Here is a 20867-nt window from a genome sequence, read left to right on the forward strand (position 1 = left end):
TTAATTTTAGCATCGAAGCCGAAAACACGAGAAACCATTCAACAAGAAAGCATATTGGCTACTACTTGACGTGAATATTCTTTGGAGTAAAATTGACTTGTATCTAAACATTTGAATAACCGTGAATTATTATTTTTCTAAATAATGCTTTTATGAAATACAGTAAAAAGGATTTTAAAAATTTGGTGAAATAAAATTAAGAAATGGGACTAAGCATTGGGCATTCTTCCTAAGAATGGGGGCTAAAGTTTTTCATCGGAGAAAATGAAGAAATGGGACTAAGACTAAAAGCATTGGGCGTTCTTCCTAAGAATAGGGGCTAAAGTTTTTCATCGAAGAAAATGAAGAAATGGGACTAAGACTAAAAGCATTGGGCGTTCTTCCTAAAGATAAAGCCTAAAGTTTCCATGGATATTAGGGCAATGGTTTTCTACAATTCGTTATAATCAGTGTATCTCAATCATGATGCGATGTGACTATCACATGTCCAGAATTACAGACCTATGATGATGAATAATAGAACTGTATCTTAAACATTAAATTTCGCCCAATGCTTTTAGTATTAGTCCTAATTCTTCATTTTAGATCATTAAGAAATTCATTTCAACCCTTTTAATACATTTAGTCTTCATTTTTTAAGTTTTTCTGTGGTTTTTGTTTATTACTAAGTATCACTCTTTACTTAATTTGCATCTATTACTAATTATTATATGGATATAAATTACGTCTCTTTTTCTTAATGGAATACGCTTTAGCCAAACTGAATTCACGTGGTTCATATCCCACGTTCAGCCTCGCTGCTGGAAAGGGGTGCTAAACTCAAATCAGTTCAATTTCCAAGTGAATTTTCTGTGACGCCACAGTTTGCCTCTCGCCTTCTGAGTTTGAGGGAAATGAGCCAGGAGTTAAAGTAAAGTTAATGAAAGACAGTAGTGACAGTCAAACAAGAACATCGACAGCACAGTTGATGATATGGCAGACATAATATTCGTGGATCCGTGACTGCGTGTACACTGGTAACACTTGCTCTCTTACATCATCCACTCCGATCCTATGTCACACATCGTTCAGATGGAAAGACTGCTTAAGCTATACATAACTATCATCTGGGTTATACGTATTCGTCGATAGGTATGAAGGAAGGAAAAATTAACTGTCCAGTGCTTGTGTTTTCGAAGGTAATATTTCTCACTTATGAACTTTTTTTTTTTTTAAATACTTAAATGTCATCTGTAAGCATCTATGGAATATATACCATTTTCTTACTGCCGTTCTTACTTCTATGTTTCGACGTAGAAGAATTATTTTCTTAGTGTTCTCAGTGCCTGTCGAGTGTTATCCCGTATTCAATTTAAAAGTATAGAATTTTAGTACTGTTCTAGCATCGTAAAGCAATTCGAGAGCTACTTGAATTTTAAAGGACAATGGATTCCAATTCAGGAATATGGCTCCTCAATGGAATAGCGCTCAGCCAGGGGTAAAAGTGACGGGGAACGCGGGGGGACACCGTCCTCCCACCTGAAACAATATGTACGGCATCCCCCCAGTTTCTAAAAAAAAATTACAATGGGTAAAGATAGGCAGGAGAACGGTGTGACCTCATGCGGCTACCTTCAGATTCACTTTTACCCCTGCACTCAACTATTATAACAGAGAATCCCTGCTCCGATTCCATGCCACGTGAGTTTGTGGTGGATAGGCCTAATATCGTGTCCGTGATAATTCTCAGAATTCTACCTTTCTCCTTCTCCATTCTCATTCCACCAATTATTTCATATTGATTCACTATCATTAATTATCCGTCTCTTATAACAAAAAAGGGGTAATCGATAGACATTAAATGCAATAAGGGAAATCCATAACCGCAGACACATACGCGGGGGTGAATATGGACTCTTTCCCCAGAAATCTCATCTTTTCTAAAAATTTGGTGTAATTTTACGGGTAATTTTACAAATTTTGATATAATTTGCCCTCACTGAATTTGGATCCCTCTCCGAAATAAATTTCTGCGTATGTCTCTGCGAAACTGTATAAACGTTTCCTAGAGAAACGACTTTAAAGTTGCCTGATCCCATAAGCTTCTTATGAAAAGTTCGATTATAAACAATTACATCTGTAACAAATAATTATTTTGCTTAAATCTCTTTGTCACATGAATTTCTCTGGTTTGTAGTTGTAATTTATTAACTTATCGCAACTTCGGCCCAAGTGTCACATAACGTTTTAGTTTTCACCCGTTTAAAGTAAGAATTTCACTACATTTTTATTTCAAATTCCAGTTTAAAAATCCAAAAATGTAGGAGACAAGATCAGACGGGCTGACCACACCGTTTTTCCGGTCACAGACTTTAGTAACTTGCAGATCCAGGCGATTCAGTTCAGTTTTGCAGTTGCTCCTTCAAGTCCAAACAAACTGACAAGTAAACCTTACGTTTGGGTGAATCGAGTTGCTGACTGAGACACATATGAGAAAGTAGTACTAAATATGGTCAGTATTTCAGTGAAGTTTTAGGTGCGAAGCTCCATGGGTTTAGGAGATACAGCTACCAGAACATCACATGGAAGTACAGAATAGTCTTCATTCAGTTGGAGGTAAACGCTCTGTAAGACCTCTAATAACGACAAAAGATGAATAACAAATATATGGGTACATATTAGGACTAGGGAGAAGTCATATAGTAAGGGTATACCTGACGGCGGCCATCTTGAAATCCGCCATTTTGAATTAAGGTTAAGTTTTTAAAATAGGAATAGGGTCATGTGATACATGATTTAAGGCGCAAATTTAATCAGAAGAACAATGGTGACGTTAATTTTGATTTACGCGCAATTGGTAAAAAGTTACAGGGAAATTAAATATTGTTGCTGCATATGTATTAGTCCTTTACCTCACCTTGTAAATTTCGTGTTAATGATAATAATTAAATAGAAAGCAGATGGATAAATATTAGGTCTATGGTAAGAGTAGCCTTGATGGCGGCCCTGTTCAAATCCGCCATTTTGAATCAGACAAAAGTTTTAAACAAAACGCATAACAGTGACATCTTATTAATAGCAATTTTTACCATAAATCCAACGGTATAATCATTTTTGCTTTATCATTAACCAGCACTTGTTATCGCATAAACAAGTTGTTAATTTAAGGAAAAATGACCAAAGTGGAATTGAGTCATAATTGAACTTGGGTCTTTCTTCCAGAAAAGTCCTCAACTAGTACAATCACCAGTTCAGAAATTATGTAGTTCAGAAAAGAGTGCATGACTTGCACAAATACTCTGCTCACAGTGAGCACACCTGACAAAGGCAATCGAGTTACACTTGATACATTTGTCGTTAACAATTCCGTCAAAGCAGTAGTCGTAAGGAGCGATCCATTTAATTTTGTGCTGGTTAATGATAAAGCAAAAATGGTTGTACCGTTGGAGTTATGGTAAAATTTGCTATTAATAAGGTGTCACTGTTATGCGTTTTGTTTAAAACTTTTGTCTGATTCAAAATGGCGGATTTGAACATGGCCGCCATCAAGGCAACTCTTACCATAGACCTAATATTTATCCATCTGCTTTTTATTTAATTATTATCATTAACACAAAATTTACAAGGTGGGGTAAAGGACTAATACATATGCTGCAACAATATTTAATTTCCCTGTAACTTTTTACCAATTGCGCGTAAATCAAAATTAACGTCACCATTGTTCTTCTGATTAAATTTGCGCCTTAAATCATATATCACATGACCCTATTCCTATTTTAAAAACTTAACCTTAATTCAAAATGGCGGATTTCAAGATGGCCGCCGTCAGGTATACCCTTACAATATGACTTCTCCCTAGTTCTAATATGTACCCATATATTTGTTATTCACCTTTTGTCGTTAGAAGAGGTCTTACAGAGCTTTTACCTCCAACTGTATGAAGACTATTCTGCACTTCCATGTGATGTTCTGGTAGCTGTATCTCCTAAACCCCTGGAGCTTCGCACCTAAAACTTCACTGAAATACTGACCACATTTAGTACTACTTTCTCATATGTGTCTCAGTCAGCAACTCGATTCACCCAAACGTAAGGTTTACTTGTGAGAATAGCATTTGGTTCATGTCAGCACAGAATAGTATTCACTTGCGTGTTCAGGGACTATACCATAATTCCTCTCCTTAACTTTACTTTGCATACAAATAGGCTCTTCCGTTACTTAGCAGTAAATAAAAGAAAGTAAATAAAAATAAAGAATTACTAATGACAAGTCGGCCCATTTGAAGCCTACTTATGTTTCTTTTTTTATCAACCATCAATGGTGAACATTATCATGTAAAGACTTACATTAATGGAAGTTATCAACAAAAATAAATTTAAGAAAACATTGTCTATGTTCACGATACTTCGCGTGGATGGAAACAATCAGTACAGTGAACTAATATTCTTTGCTTGTTTCTTTTAACAAATAACGTGTAAGGATATATTTGAAATAGTAAATCAGAGTACAGTCGACGACAAAATAGTTGTTCATATTAGGGATGGACAAAATGTTACGGAATCCGTATTCTCGGAAATTTCATTTTCCGGAAATCGGAAGAATTCCAGAAGTCAAAAAATTCCGAATTTCGGAAAATTCTGATGTCGGAAAAATTCTGGAATTCGAAAAAATTCGGAATTTAGAAAATTCCGGAACTGGGAAAAATCGTAATCGAAATCGTAACTTTTTAAATTACGGACTTTTCAGAATTCTGGGATTTTTCGAATTGCGGATTATTCGAAATCGGAATTTTTCCGAAATCCGGATTTCTTCCGAATTCCGGATTTTTTCCGATTTTACTTTCCGGATTCCGGAAAGTAAAAATTCCGGAATTGGTCATCCCTAATCTATATAGTACCCCTCCATGACGAAATGGCTACTGTGTGTGCATTGTGTACCCGTGGCTTCAATCTTCAGTACGGATTCGTGCGTTCTTTGGATTCAAACGCAAGTAGTGATTTGGATACGATTCTAAGCAAAATATATTCAGTTTCACACAGCATTCTCTATGTAGCGAAGCCTTCCTTACTTAAATAGAGAAGCATTTTGTATTTCGACTTTCGATTTTCTTGTCTGTCTGTCACCGCTGTCTTCCACGAAACTGCCAGCTCCTTTTCATTTCTGTGTGGTTTACTAGAAGGGGAGCATCACAGTTTGACGTCAGAGAATACTCAATTCGAAAGGACTTTTTTGGTACTTAGAAAATGTTATCTTAGAAATACTTTTATCCCAATGCAACGTATCCGGACTGAATTAGAATAGAATCTGTTGAAATTTATCACCTCCGAAGGAACGGTTTTTCCCTCACGTGTGCATATTGCGTCGATGGATTTCCTAAAGCTGTTCTTGTTTTGTTCCAGCCAGGCACGTAGCCAAGGGAGGGGGGATCCGGACCCCTCCCTTTCCAGATCAGAAATGAAAAAGATTAAGGAAGGATGAAACAAAATGAAATGAGAAAAAGAAGGATCAGCGTGAAAAAAAAAAATACAAGGAGCTTTTGGTTACTCATTCTTATGAGGAGATTTGTATTACTTGCAATACATGGTGGCGAGGTGAGGGAGATATCCTGGAAGAGTCATGGAATTTGAAATTTCTAGAAAAGTTACGGAATTCTCAGAATTTCTGCTATTAGTCAGGGAGATTTCAAGCTTCCGAAAACATAGTGCCGTTGTGTAACAGCGTGGACATATTTTAATTATAATTTTTCGTCACTGCATCCTTGCAGTATCAAACACGTTATTTCAAAAACAATTTTGTACTGCTCCTTTAACCTGTCATTTGGAACATACAGTAGTTGACGGAATAATAAAAACAAAAATTTATGTGGAAAGAAAGTTCTGTTAACATTTGATTCAACACAGAAAGGAAAGCAGATATTGTAAAATATTTTACAAGACATTTTTGAGTATGTACTTTTTATAATAGTCAATATGTAGTTTTTACAATAGTTGAGGTCATAATGAAAGGAAAGTTGTTATATTTGAATAAACAGAGAAAGGACGTATAATATTGTATAATCTTTTTTCAATACGCTTTTTCATTATTATTAATATTTTACTCGAGATTTCTTCATAGTTTGTTATTAAAGTATTTACTAACATATCCTCATTTTATTGTCCTAACAAACCAATATATGTTGATAGTAAAGTAATATAGATTGATCGAGCTCCTGGGACTTCAGAATTTCATGTCACGCCCCCTCCCCCGTTACGAAATTCTGGCTAAACGAATCAATACACCCTAACTGGAAATTATTGTTAGTAACACACAGAGTCCTTGAAATCCTTCTTGGCTATATGTTATTGGACGTAGAAGGTCTGAGTTCGATTTCCGGTTCGAGCTCATGTGGTTTGGATGTAAGGTTAAATTATAGGGTCACCTCTCACATGACCTCAGTACTAAAGAGGGATGCTAAACGCCAATCAACAAAAACCTAATCTACAATTATTAAATATTGCACTTATCTAAGAAATGCTTCAATCCTGAGTTTACAAGAAAGTGTAAAAGGCCTATATTTGGCAAATTTAATTTGATATTGAAACAATAAAGCAATAAGGAAACTGACACCGTCTTTTGCATTATATCAAACATCGACGTCTCTCTGCAAAGTTTTCATAAATAATTATACTAACCCGTGAACCGTATGTTCTGTATTTAATGCCATTTTCAACACTTCAATATATATATTGTTTTTTTTTTTTTCTTTTTATGTTATCTACCTACCTGTTGTGTGCTTACCCGTTTTCGTAAATTTAATTTCTCGTTTCCTGGCGTAAACCAACAATAGGCAGTTACGCTATAAGTAAAAGTTTGAACCACAAATTAAAACGCAGCTCTTGCCTTTCTTTTTCCAGAACAAAGAGCAGTTTGGTCAGAATCGTTCTCTCTACGCTTTTTCATTCTCTGCAGAGTTTCTCTACTTTGTGTTTTATTTGTCTGTGAGGAGGCTATACGTTTTTATGAATATGTGTCTACCGTTTGACAAAGAGTGAGGTGAAATTTTCTCCGTTTTTCGTTCCTTTTTTCTTTCTGGAACTCTAACCTCCGTTTAACCAGGCGTAAATAGAAAACAAAGAACGCAAAACAAAAGAACTCTCACATGTAAACAGTATTGCTATCTTTGATTACCCAAATATAGGGTGTCCAATATACAATGCAACCCGGAGTTTGGGCTAGAAGAACTTTTGAACCTGAAGCGATACACAATTTTTATACCAAAGTGAAACCTCGTTAATGCATATTTAGTTTCTTTTTCGTTGTTTTCAAGAATTGTATAATGTAGACAGATCTGTAATGATGCACTAAAACATCAGCAGTGTTGCCAATTCAGTGTTAATTTAAGAAAACTACGATATCCATACTTCCCCTTTACAGAGGCCCCATCCGATTGGTTATAAATGGAAATTAAAAATTATTTTTTCTGCTTCAAGTTTCCAAGCTACTCCAACTAAACAAACTCAAAATTAACGACAGAGCATCCATATGTATGAGTTATGAGTCAATTTACGTATTTTGTAAAAAAAAAAAAAAAAAAAATTATACCTTCGGTTACATCTGGCAACACTGTGGTTCTTAGTGTACTTCAATCATTGCTTCCCAATTTAAAAATATATGCATTAACAAGGCTTCATTTTAGCACAACCATTATTTGTGTATCGCTTCAGGTTCAAAAGTTGTAAACTCCGGGTTGCATTGTATATTGGACACCCTGTATAAGTCATTAAGAGCATTTCCATTATTGAATGATAACTATACAAAGTCGCGAGTCCTTAAATATTGAAGTATTTTGCTGCTCCTGAATTATCTATTTTATATTGAATTATTGACTAGAAATTATCAATTTTATATTAATACAATAAATTCTATCTCTACCTTCACCCCCTCATTTGTTCTGATTCAACCTCGCTTTCCTTCATGTCCTTAAGGATAAAATTTCTCGTAAAACAAGAACTGGTGGCACTTACCCCCATTTCTCCCCTGCATATGCCTACGATTGCGACCATCCAAGAGCAATCGTTCCACTATTGTATACATGACATAACATGCATCAAACTTTCAGAAAGAATGAAATACAAGATTTTTTTTTAAATAGAACGAGACTTTCGAGACTGAGCTTGGTCTCGTCTCGAAAGACAAGTATCTGTGTCGGTCAGACAAAGTTAGGTCACAATATGTTGAGTCTCGTTCTCGTCTCGATTTGTGAACGTGCGTCTCGATCTCGTCTGGAAATTTCGAGACAAGATGACATTAACGGTTTCGCTAATATACCTAATAGAACAGGTAACTAGCTTTTGATGCCTTGGTTATTATTATTATTATTATTATTATTATTATTATTATTATTATTATTATTGTAAAGGACATGATGTGCGAAAGTAAAATAAATGTAAGGATAGGAATGGTGAAAGAAGCATGAAGGAAGAAAAAAAGTTCATCTTGTAGGTCTTTCACTAAAGAGCTAAGAAAAAGACTCATAAAATGTTTCGTGTGAATTACTATATTATACGGGGCAGAAATATGGACAGTACGCAGAAACAATGAAGACGACTGTAGCTGTCAAAATGGGGGTGTGAAGAAGAATAAAAAGATTTAGGGGTGCAACGGAAAACGAATAACGAAGTGTTAAAAATAGGAGGGGAGAAAAGAATGTTTTAAGATTATTTGAAAAGAAGAGAAACTGGTTGGGACATTGCAGAGGAGGAACTGTATAATGAGAACCCTGCTCAAGGTACGGTTGTAAGAAAAAGGAGGTACGAGTGTTCTATTTCTAAAGAGTAATACCCTCGTGGAATTCTAATCAACTCTTATTCTTGCTTGAAATGCAACTGCAGCCTAGGTTTTATATACATAATAACTGAAAGTATTATGTATATAGGCATCCTTAGGTGTTTCATAAACTTGACAGGTAAATAACCAATGCTTTGAACTCGTGCTTTAAAATTTTAAATTTCAAATTCATAGGATGATAATTAGTCGCGCACAGAGTTATTTGTTGGACATCTCCACTATAGACATTATATCTCCCCGCACCTCCCTTCCCGTCCAATGTGTCTTGCTTATCTCCGTGTACTGAACGGAGAAAGTTGCAAAAGATTCATTCAATAAAATATAGCATTTATTTTTTGAAATTACTCCCCACAGATGGCAACGATTGAATACAGTACATCCTATGCAAACAAAGAAGACATTCTACTGTTGTCTTTTCTGGAGCTCACTCAAATGGACGGACAACAGAGTGTAATATCTGCCATGGCTAAAGTGAGAAATCTCTCTTATGTTTTCGGGTTTGTTTTCCTACCTCCACAAGCACCACTACTCCTAGTGAAAATATTTTTCTTATTATTTTTCTTATTATTATTATTATTATTTTGAATAGCTCAGCAGAATGGAAAAAGAAAGCAAAGTAGTGTATTTCCCTACGTCAGAAAATTGTTAAAAGGTGCATAAAAATTAAAAGGAAAAAATATGTATGGAATGCTTTCATTTACAAACATCACTGAAACTTAGACAAAATACATGTATATTGATATTATAATTATTTAAAGAATTTTACATAATATTTCAATCATGTATACGAATTATTTCTCTTGTATCACAGTAAATAAATTCATTTTATAGGAAATTGCAAATATTCTGCTATTAAATTTTATCCTATCCGTTAGGTTAATATATTTACACACGGGCGATGTATATTGCATACAAAACAGAACATCAACAAATGTTTCTATTGATTAGACAGTGATTTTTCTTATTTATTTGTTAATGAAATATGTAATTCTATATTTTAATTAATTAACTACAGATTTCTGGAACTTTTTTGTTTATTCTAGGTAATCGATCTATAACCATTTGAGCTACCTAATCTTATCGGGGAAGTGATGTAGTTGGCATTTGTGTATGTGTATGCATTGAGACGATGGCTTTGGTTTTCTTCTCGGTTACCCTTGCGGTCGATGAGGGCGCGAAGGGAAGGGAGAGAATGAGGGGAAAAGGGGGAGAGGGAGGGGGACAAGACGCGGTAAAACTGCATTATCCAGCCTCTGCGTTCTGCATACCAAGTAACTTCCATTAATTATCCATTACAAAATAATTACTCGGAATGATACAGATCCGACATTACACAGCTGCCCTTTAATGAAATCCTGACAATTTCGACTCTTTCTCTCACTCACTCACTCACACACATACAACACACACTCACGTATTATATATATATATATATATATATATATATATATATATAACACACACACTCACGTATTATATATATATATATATATATATATATATATATATATATATATATATATGAATCCAAGTAGAAAAACAGACGAACTGCACATGCAAAATATGAAAATAAAAGCTTTGAATTCAACCTCCCACTATTATACCCCTTAGGCTAAGGGAGACGATGATTAAAGTAAGTGAAGGATTATGGACGAATTGGTGGAATAAAAAAGTGGGAGGAAAGGGAGCATCCCGAAAAAACCCACGAGCACCATGTTGTCCATCACAAACTTACTTGGCCGGGTATCTAACCAGGGACCCCACGCATCAGAGGTACGCGCTCTATCACTGAGCCAACGTGCCTCCGTACTGCACGAAATCTCTGTTACCTACATTAATATGAATATACATATGCTAATTAACGTCTGAAGAAGTTAACGTTACGTTATGAAAACTGTTACGTATTAAACTTTAATAAAGAATAAAAATACATACTCTGGTCAGAAAAATAGTAATTATTTAAAAGTGATAATTCCAGAGTCAATGCGGAAGGAGTTACATGAAGGTTATGCAATATGAAAGTATTCGTTATAAATTTCTTTTATGCACGAGTATATTCATAATCTTTGTGATTATTTCCTTTATATATACCACGTAAAAGGGTCACGTGCACGCTACGTTGAGTTTAGTTTTCATGGTGTGATATTTTCTTAATTAGTATTGACATTGAAATTGAAAATAGAGTTATACCCCTTCCGGTAGAATAGAGAGATTAGAAAACAGAATGAATATATTCTTGGAACGCTTTGATTGATTGCAGAGAACAGCTTCTCGCATGTATTGTCACTCCTGCTCTATAGCGATTAACGTTAGAACTGGAAGTAGTTGATTCCCGCTACTTCCAGTTTGAATAGAGGGTTAAGAGACAAGATGGACACCTACTCTTAAAATGTTAAATCGATTCCTAAACAAGATCTAGCTTTCTCTTATCTTTCTTGCTTTACGTAGATCAGTAATGAAACCGGAAGTTGTAGCGGATTTGTATCACTTCCGGATTTAGTAGAGAGTTGAGGGTGAAGATGAAATGTATTCTTCGGATGCTTAATACGTTGCAGACAACCGCTTCTTGCTATATATTATATTACCATTTTTGCTCTATAGTAATCAAAGTTAAAACCGAAAATGAATTACTTTTACCACTTCCGGTTTGAATATTATCCCATCAATGATTCCCAAACTTTTGACCTGGCCAAAATTGATGCTGATCCATCAAGTAGTTCTTGAGAATTTTTGTCTCCTGGACGGACAAACACATGAAGAGACAGGGAAAATATAAAGGAGGTTTGGTAGACCAGGAACACAGGACAGGGTAAATATATAAAGGAGGTTTGATGGACTAGGGACACATGGACAGACAGGGTAAATATATAAAGGAAGTTTGGTAGACCAGGGACACACGGACAGGGTAACTATATAGAGGAGGTTTGGTAGACTAGGGACACATGGACAGACAGGGTAAAAAGGAGGTTTGGTAGACCAGGGACACACGAACAGACAGGGTAAATATACAAACGAGGTTTGATAAACCAGGGACACATAGACAGACAGTGTAAATATATAAAGGAGGTTTGGTAGACCAGGAACACAGGACAGGATAAATATATAAAGGAGGTTTGGTGGACTAGGGACACATGGACAGACAGGGTAAATATATAAAGGAGGTTTGGTAGACTAGGGACACATGGAAAGACAGGGTAAATAGGAGCTTTGGTAGACCAGGGACACACGAACAGACAGGATAAATATACAAACGAGATTTGATAGACCAGGGACACATGGACAGACAGGATAAATATATAAAGATGATTTGATAAACTTCTTAAAAATGAAATCGACGCTGTCTGTAGTCTTTTCACGACGAAACGCCTCAACCGTCTAAAATTAATTTTAAACATAGTTGGTACCTGAGTTGAGATGTTTTTTTTTTTTTTTCATTTTTCTTTGATAATCAATTATCCACAAGTTCAGATACACCAACTGATCATCAAAATTTCAATCGAATGATAGAAGTACGTATACTCCTGGAATGTTAGATAACGAACACGATACAGTTCTAATAAATGTTTGCAGACTCCACGACATAACAAGAACATTATATATATATATAACGGATAATTACATTTTCGATGAATGATATAGGCCAAAATTTTCCAACCTTTTACATATTGCGGTCCGTTTTAGAGTCGAAGGACTCCTTGCAATATATACGGCTACGGGCATATAATTTAAAGTACTCACTATGTACCTCTATAAAAATTGTTGCGGAAGTACTGCAGGATACTGAAACATGGATATTTGGAAAGGGCACGTACTAGTTTCTAAACGAACTCTTGATCCGACTTCGGTAGGTCCCATAGTTTTGGAGCTATGGATCTTTAAAGTTCATTTTTTTCACGTTTTCGGCAGCCTATAACTCCGAAACGAAGCATTTTTGCACCCAGGTGGGTCTATACTTTTCGTCATATCTTGGTGTCAGGAATCACCTCCCAAACGTTATGGGTGTCGTTTTGAAACACCCTGTTTATATACTAACATGTGGAAGAAGTATAAATACTAACCGTATATTTTGCAAGGGGTCCTTCACATATGAGTGTGGGTGAAGATGTGAGTGTTTTTGTTTATCTTTGCAGGTGTATAATCATGTTAGAGTGGTATATTGCCTACTTCATAATCGGAGGGTGGTCCTGGGTTTCAAACCGAGGGCCGGACACCTTGACCAAGATGTTGCAAATATGTAAATAAATCCAGTAACATGATAAGTGTATGACTCACCGAGGTACACAACTTCAGCAATCTGATTTCCAGCCACTGACTTGGAAATATCATAATCAAACGAAGAAATTTTTAAGCGAAGATCCGCCTTAGCATTAAAATGATATATTCCTCATCACCATGTGTTCCTTTCTCAGATCGTCTTGCGGACCCCCTGAGATTGTCTTGCGCGCCCCAGTTTGGGAAAGGCTGATATAGGCATATAATTTCTTGTACTTTTGTTTGTAGCTTTTATATATTGTAAGTGGCTGATTTATTAACTTTTTACTCATGACGTACTAAACTTTCAATTTTAATATAACTTGTCAATTACAAAAGTAAACAAAAAGATTACTGACGATAATTCCTTGTCAAAAAATCTTTGTAAAATGCCAAAATTGTTATATAATCTTGTCTGTAAATTTGCTTTATGTGGTAAAGGAAGTTTAACTTATCTATCTTCTTCATTGTAGATTTATACAAACAAATTTCATCGTCTGACCAAATTCTATCCTGTACATAAACCCAGATTTCTGGGTCGAGCTCTTAAAATCACGAGGCTATACGTCATAATCACGGCCACTCCGAACTGGGGAAGAGTGACTAGATTTTGTGTCAATTGCAGTCTCCGCGTCACTCTGACACTAGAGTTCAAAGTCTGATTATTTATATTAAATTCAATTCAGTAGAGGTATATTTCAAAAAAGTTTGAGACTAATTCACCATTTGTTGAGATTTATGTTCAGCTCGATCCTATCTATCAATTGATATGGCTCTTATCTTTGAACAGTACCATCGATTGATATGGGTTTCATCTTTGGACAATATCATTGATTGATAGGGGTCTCATCTTTGGACAATATCATTGATTGATATGAGTCTCATCTTTGGACAATATTATCGATTAATATAGGCCTTATCTTTGGGCAATATCATCGATTGATATGGATCTCATCTTTGGATAATACCGATTGATATGGGACTCATTTTTGGACAACAACATCGATTGATATGGATCTCATCTTTGGACGATATCATAGTAAAACCAGATAAACTATATCCCACTAGTCATATTGGGGGCATTTCATCTTGGTAGTGTTAAGAATGAAAAATTCGATGAGAATATACTTTAGTATCAATTTCATCCTAATAGGTTTGAATGGTTAATGTACAGTATCAAATTTTTGAGTATAGTTTATTTATTTTTTTCGAAAACTACGCGTGAGGATTTATATCAGGGGCACACCTACGGGATCCATCGTTTCCGAACCTCTGCCTCCCCCACAAAAAAAATCCCTAACTAAACATATATTTGTACACTTTCCCAACAAAACTATACTTGTTTAACAGGAAAATGAACGATATAGCAGGAAATTTGGTCGTACACTTCATCTGTTCTCTTTCATTTATAAAAGCAATTTAGTTCTACCATCTTTTTTTCCTGACAATATAGCTGGAAGTATTTTACAATTACTTCTCGTCTTTTCGGGTGCAGAATAATACCCGTTCAAAACTACGTAGATGTTGTGGGTTGTAGCGTTGCTCCTCCCCCTCTCTAAAACTTTGATCCCTCTCAACAAAGAAAGTTCTGGGTGCGTGTGCCTGATTTACACTAATTCATATCATCTTTCTTTTTCAGCTAAACGAGATGTATTGACTGCCACAGGTCTCGTCTTTGATTTTTTTTTTTTTCGTTGTACGTTAATGAAAACCTTCCAAAACCTAAACTGTTTTGCAAGGATAAAGATAATAGCAAATTCGCTATCATTATTATTGTTAACTTATGTGCAATAGGTTGCGACGCATCATCACAAATACCGTTAATTTCTCTTTAAATTCTGCAAGGTATATGTCCTGTACGTGTTTAATATCTTTTCTAGAGATACAGCTGTAAGAGTTTGAAAGCTATTGTATTACAAGAAATCCCTCTTGCATCTTCCCAATCACGTGAGGCAAAGAGGGAAGAGTGTAGCAAGTTGTTCCTTCATCTCATAACGACGACTACTACTACTACTATTACTATTACTACTCCTATAAGTATAAGGAAGCAGATTGGAATGGCTTTTCGGTGGTGGGAACGTCTTACGAAGATCTTCCAAGAAGGTCAGCTTCGGCTCACGTCTAACGTCAGTTAATCTCTGTTCCGATCTGCATACAAATAAGACAAGTATGGTTCTTTGACTTGTGTATGTCCATGGAGGCCCCTTTCTTGTGCACATTCTTCGAACTTCTCATCTTTCGCGGATCAGAAGAAGAAAAGGAAGACGGAAAGGAATATCAGAAAACGAGTGTGTGAACACTTGACCAATTTCTTGGCAATAGAAGAGTCTTTCTTCTTTGCCCCTCTTCTTGCCAAAGTCTTCAAGGAACAGTTTAGGGAAGTATAAAGACAAAAAAAAAAACAGATAACAATATAAAAGGAGGAAGGATTTTCCTAACGGAAGCGACAGTACAGAGGTCGCTTTTATCCCAACTTGTAATCTGATCCGTGAAATGAAACAACACAAAACGACTTGGAATGCTAATGTCTGAATTATACGGCCCATGAAACTCACAATATGTATATTTCTCTTCTTTTTTTGGACGAAAGGGGGATTCTCCTTGTTTCCCGTGGTTTGTTGTTCACTATTCTTGCTCGCAAACCAAATAATATGTTCTTCGCAGGAAGGAGAAAACACGCATAAAGCGCACTTTTTTTGTTTCGTACAAATTTGGTTTTATTTGACAGCTAGGGAAAAAAAAGTTAAAGCTTGGTTTTCATAGCACATACATTATATAATCAGTGTGAAACAACGGGGAAATAGACTGGAATCTCATTTTCTCATAAGAGGGTGCTGATTTCCACACACTGAATATAAAAAAGGGAAATAGAGAAAAGCATCAAACTGAGAAAATACTACATAGTAGAAATTGCATTGCACTACATTTTTCATGATACGTAATGGCTATATAGAGTCTACACTTTATGTTTTACGAAACATTAGAATAAATTTAGAATTTAGATGACCCTATAAGTATGTATTTGCAGAGCGCACAAGGCCCTATTGAAACTTTACCCTTGTTTTCTACAGATTGGGTTGCACCATGAATTCAACAAATCCTGAAATTGCTCTTTGTGTCACAAGTAAAGGGGAAAATATTTTGCAAATACATAAAATATTTCGTGTAGAGCATGCACGCTATGAAGCAAGAACATTTTTATTTACGAAAATGACACGGAAAGAAACTATTGAATGTCAAGATTTGGGTATGGAGAATAACGGTAAAAATTAGTCAGATGGAACAAAAAGTAATAAGAATGTGCTGAACAATGTACAGAGCAGGAGAATAATATTGAAAAAGAGGAAGATGAACTAATAAGACATATTTCGAAAGGCAATTGCATTCTAAAGGACGTAGTAGAAAGTTTGGCGGAAGAAAAATGAGGGAGGGGATGGAATTAAATCAAGACGAAGAGGTTAACGATGGGTGGTTATTCACGGGAACTTCTCAACTTGAGCGCCAAGTAATTTGTCACTAATGGCAGAATATCTATAATGATTATATATATCTTGCACTTTATTGAAAGAAGATTAATGGTAAGAGCATAGGAAACAGTGCGATGAATATTGATTCGTCTGTTTTTCGCAAATAAGTTATTTATTTGAACTTCAGTCTAACTTCATGAAAGAACTATAACAAACCTCCTCACATGTTAATCTTTTATTTGCTTACTTTTTCGAAAAGACACAATACTTTTAATTAATTAACATTTCTTTTCGATATAGCAAAATGAAATTATGACAGCAAGATACTTCTATATTGATAATAGGCTCCTCCGATGCTCATCTCTACGTTCATGATACTCCGATTACACCAACTGTTGGGAGTTATGGATGATGTGTTAATTGATATAAATAAATACATGCTCATGACGCTGGGAAAAGTAGGGATAAAAGAAGAATTAGAACCGTGTATGAATGATTGTTTATGTCAGTTTGGACAGTGTTTGTTATGATACTGAAATTGCATATGTAAAGCTTATATTTATAGCAACTTCTGTGGAAATTTATAATGGTATTAAAGTGCACATATAGTATTCACATATAGTAGTTATATTTCTTTGTCACAGTCATGTAATAATGTTTCGATGTAGATAAATATCCCTGACTATTAAATCTATCCCTGACCGTTAATGGAATTATTCTGCTTTAGTACCTATTGCAGCAAGTACAGGAAATTAAGCAGGTGTAACACAAATGGTCCTTAGTAAACTGTGTGATAGCGTCTCATTTTACCATCAGAGAAGGAATTCTCACTTGTAGCCAGAAATACGGTAACAAAACCATTTATCGATGACACAACCATTTAGGGGCGCACTCACGCGGGTGTCCACTGGCTTCGGACCGTCTAAAACTTCCTAACTCAACGTATATTTGCACACTTTCTTAATAAACTATATCTGTTTAGCAGAGAAGTGATTGGTGTAGCATGAAGATTTGATCTTACACTTCATCTGTACTCTTTCTCCAATTAAAACTATCTAGTTCTATTTTTTTTCTGAAAATATACATGCAAATACTTTACAATTACTTACTGTCGTTTCGGGTGCAGAATAATACCCATTCAACACTAGACTACACAGGCTTGTAGTATTGGAATTCTCCACAAAGCTTGAACCTTTCCCAACAAAAATTTCTGGGTGCATGCCTGCTACAATTGCCTACACCACTGGTTTGGTTCACTATTATCCGTTCGTATCTATACGAGCAATTTGAATAAATTTATAAATACAAACGATATATTCCTCCCTCTGAACAAATTTCTACGTGTCTAAGCACAGGGACGTACACAAGGGATTGTTCTGGGGTCCGGACGTACCCTCCTCTCTGAAATCCCAGATTTTCTGTAAGTTTTAGGGGTGATTTTACAAATTTTAATATAATTTATTCTCATATTGATTTAGTAATGATATGAAGTGCGAACGTTAAATAAGTGCAAGGATAGGAATGGCGAAAGAAGCCTTAAGGAGAAAGAAAAGTCTGTTTTGTGGGACCTTGAACAAAGAGTTGAGAAAAACACTCGTAAAATGCTTCGTGCGGGATATTGTACTGTAGGGGGGCGGAAACGTGGACATTACATAAAAGTGATGAAAATCGACTGGAAGCCTTCGAAATGTGGGTGTGGAGAAGAATAGAAATAATTAGTAGGGTCGAGCTGAAAACAAATGAGAGAGTGTTAGAAATGGTGGGGGAGAAAAAACACTTTTCTTTTAGATATTATTAAGAAAAGGAAGAGATCCTGGTTAGGACATTGTCTAAGAAGAAATTGTGTCATGAGGGACGTCCTAGAGGGTATGGTGGCGGGAAAGAGAGGGAGGGGGCGAAGGAGATTACAATTAATGGATGATATAAAAACAGGAAGATCATACGTGAAGACGAAGGGGTTAGCGGAGGACCGTAGAGCATGGAAGCTTCTCAACTGCGGCAAGTGACCTGCCAATAAGGGTAGACTACCTATGATAATGGTGGTGATGACATATTGATTTTGGACCCCCCACCGAAAACCTTTGGACCTCAACTTCCGAAATACATTCCTGTGTATGTGTCTGTCTAAGCATACTGCTTATACATTAATCATCTATGCTATTCTAGTTACTTAGTAGCGAATATATACAATAGCTATGTAACAGTGATTCTCTCAAATAAATTAAATTAAATTAAATTCGTACTTACCACTTGCGTGACCAGCAAGAAGATCCTTGAGATGTTCCGATGGACCCGCCACTTCGACAGCAGACACTCGTACCGAGAATCGAGCCCCGGTCTTCTGCTTCTGTTCATTGATCCCTCGAAACAACCATGCGATGGCACAGGGAATTACTCCTAGAGTGTTGGCGGATTCTGCACTCCCCAACATCGTGTACGTTTTTCCTGCAAGAAAAACAGAGAAAAGACATTTAATAATAACTTTCTTTCTTATTTATATACGGCAATTTGGTTAGGTCTGTAGTGTATAGCTATAAAAGAACAATAAAGCAAAACTTGATGAGACAGATTATACAACATGCAACAAGGAACAAATGTTTATATATAAATACTGTCCTTTAAGGATGTTGATTGAATTCTATTGTACTTTTCAATATCTCATACAGTGTGTTTCAAAAAGAATAATCCTACTTTAAAAGGATAATAAAAATAAATCGTAACTATGTTGCTTTTTGTCCGTTTTGAACCAGGAATGTACCATAGGAAACAATGAATTCTTAAGTTTCACGCAGTTGGCAGTAGATTGCAATAGTGTGCTTCCTTTACCGGTCACTTCAGTGTTTGTCAGGAAGTTGATTGCACAGCAGAAGTAATTTTGCGTTGCTTCGCGAAGTGTAAGTCGGTAACAACTGTTCACCGTGAACCATGTTGACAATAGCCTGGTGTTTAAGTTCTTACAGCCTAAGAGCATTAGGCGGTGGTATAAAATATTCCACAACCAGATTAACTTGCATACCAAGAGAGAGACTTTCTCAAAGTTAATGTTTTCTGTGCAATTTCTTTGAAAAGGGTCTATAGTCTCCCCCCTTTTTTTAAGAACACTGTCACGGAAATCTCGTATCTGCATATGCTTGGAAACTGGCTTTTTCCATAGTTCGAGACCGGTTTGGATAACGTCATTTTCCAGCACGACGGAGTACCACCACGCTGGAGGCTGGAAGTTGAAGAATTTTTGAACAATCACATTACTCAACGATGGACTGGCCAGGGACCAGAAGATGCAGCTTGATATCATATGCTGATTTTTTTTATTTTGTGAAGGGGAGGAGGAAATCAAAACCTAGTAATCTCTCTAGTATGCAGTGTCGGATTTACGTATAAGCTAAACAAGGTATAGCTTAGGGCCCCACTCTCTTGGGGGCCCGAAAAAATAAACAAAAAACTGGATTTACATTTCCAAAATATAAGAGAAACAGTAAATAAGATAAAATCTACATATAGCAACAATGCTTCGTGTTACGTAAGTCCTATGATGTAAGTAATAGGCCCCCTTCTCCTAGCCTAATTTTAAAAATATCATTAGTTTCTTCATTTCTGTATATAGGACGTCTACGCTCATCAGGACACATAAAGGGCCCCATCACCCTCAATAGCTTAGGGTCCCACCAAACCTAAATCCGGCTCTGCTTGTATGTTACTGCTTCCACTGCTGATTTATCAATGTTTCCAGGGTAAATTAGCCTATCATCCGCTATCTTGATGTCAGTTAATTTTTTTTAACTTAAATTATAAACTCACTCATAAAATGCTGAAATCTAAAAAAAATATTTTAAAGAAATTTCTCCTTACTACAAAATCAGATTGAATGTAAGTATATGAGATCAGAGGCGTTACATGTACTAATTCTTGTTAGTCAAGTTTTTATGATTTAATTATTTATTTTATTCTTATTTTAATCGGCAAAGTTTGGATTAACAATGCCCTGTTTCCAATTTAGCTATATTAATGCACAATATAAATAGAAGTTTACAGTTACTTTATACTTTGTAAACTGTAAACTTTACTTATACTGTAAACTTTAAGTAAACACACAGTACTTAAAGTTTACAGTACTGGGTGTAATGTAAAAATAAAATCAAAATTAGTACAATAGATAAATTTTCTTTCCTCTGGTTGGAACAATAATATTTAATTTTTACCGATGCGATTTCCCTCAAGAGCCGTCGCTGATGACATTCAAATGATCTTAAATGACGGTAAACAATATCTCAATAACAGTACGTATATCACTAAGCAGAGGGGCAGGGGGCTTAGTGGTAGAGTGCTCTGGTGCGTGGATTCCCT

The 20867-nt window shown here is 35.8% G+C and overlaps 1 protein-coding gene across 1 annotated transcript in view; it reads right to left on the bottom strand.

Annotated features, from left to right (window-relative positions):
* The window catches only part of LOC145685971 (uncharacterized), a 1426958-nt gene that overhangs the window by 77588 nt on the left and 1328503 nt on the right, over nucleotides 1–20867 (bottom strand). Inside the window, 1 exon segment of the mRNA XM_081758763.1 lies at nucleotides 18771–18968. Coding sequence (XP_081614889.1) covers nucleotides 18771–18968 — 198 coding nt within the window.

This window comes from Thermobia domestica, chromosome 5 (assembly GCF_964235325.1).
Source record: "Thermobia domestica chromosome 5, izTheDome1.hap1.1, whole genome shotgun sequence".
Taxonomy (NCBI): domain Eukaryota; kingdom Metazoa; phylum Arthropoda; class Insecta; order Zygentoma; family Lepismatidae; genus Thermobia; species Thermobia domestica.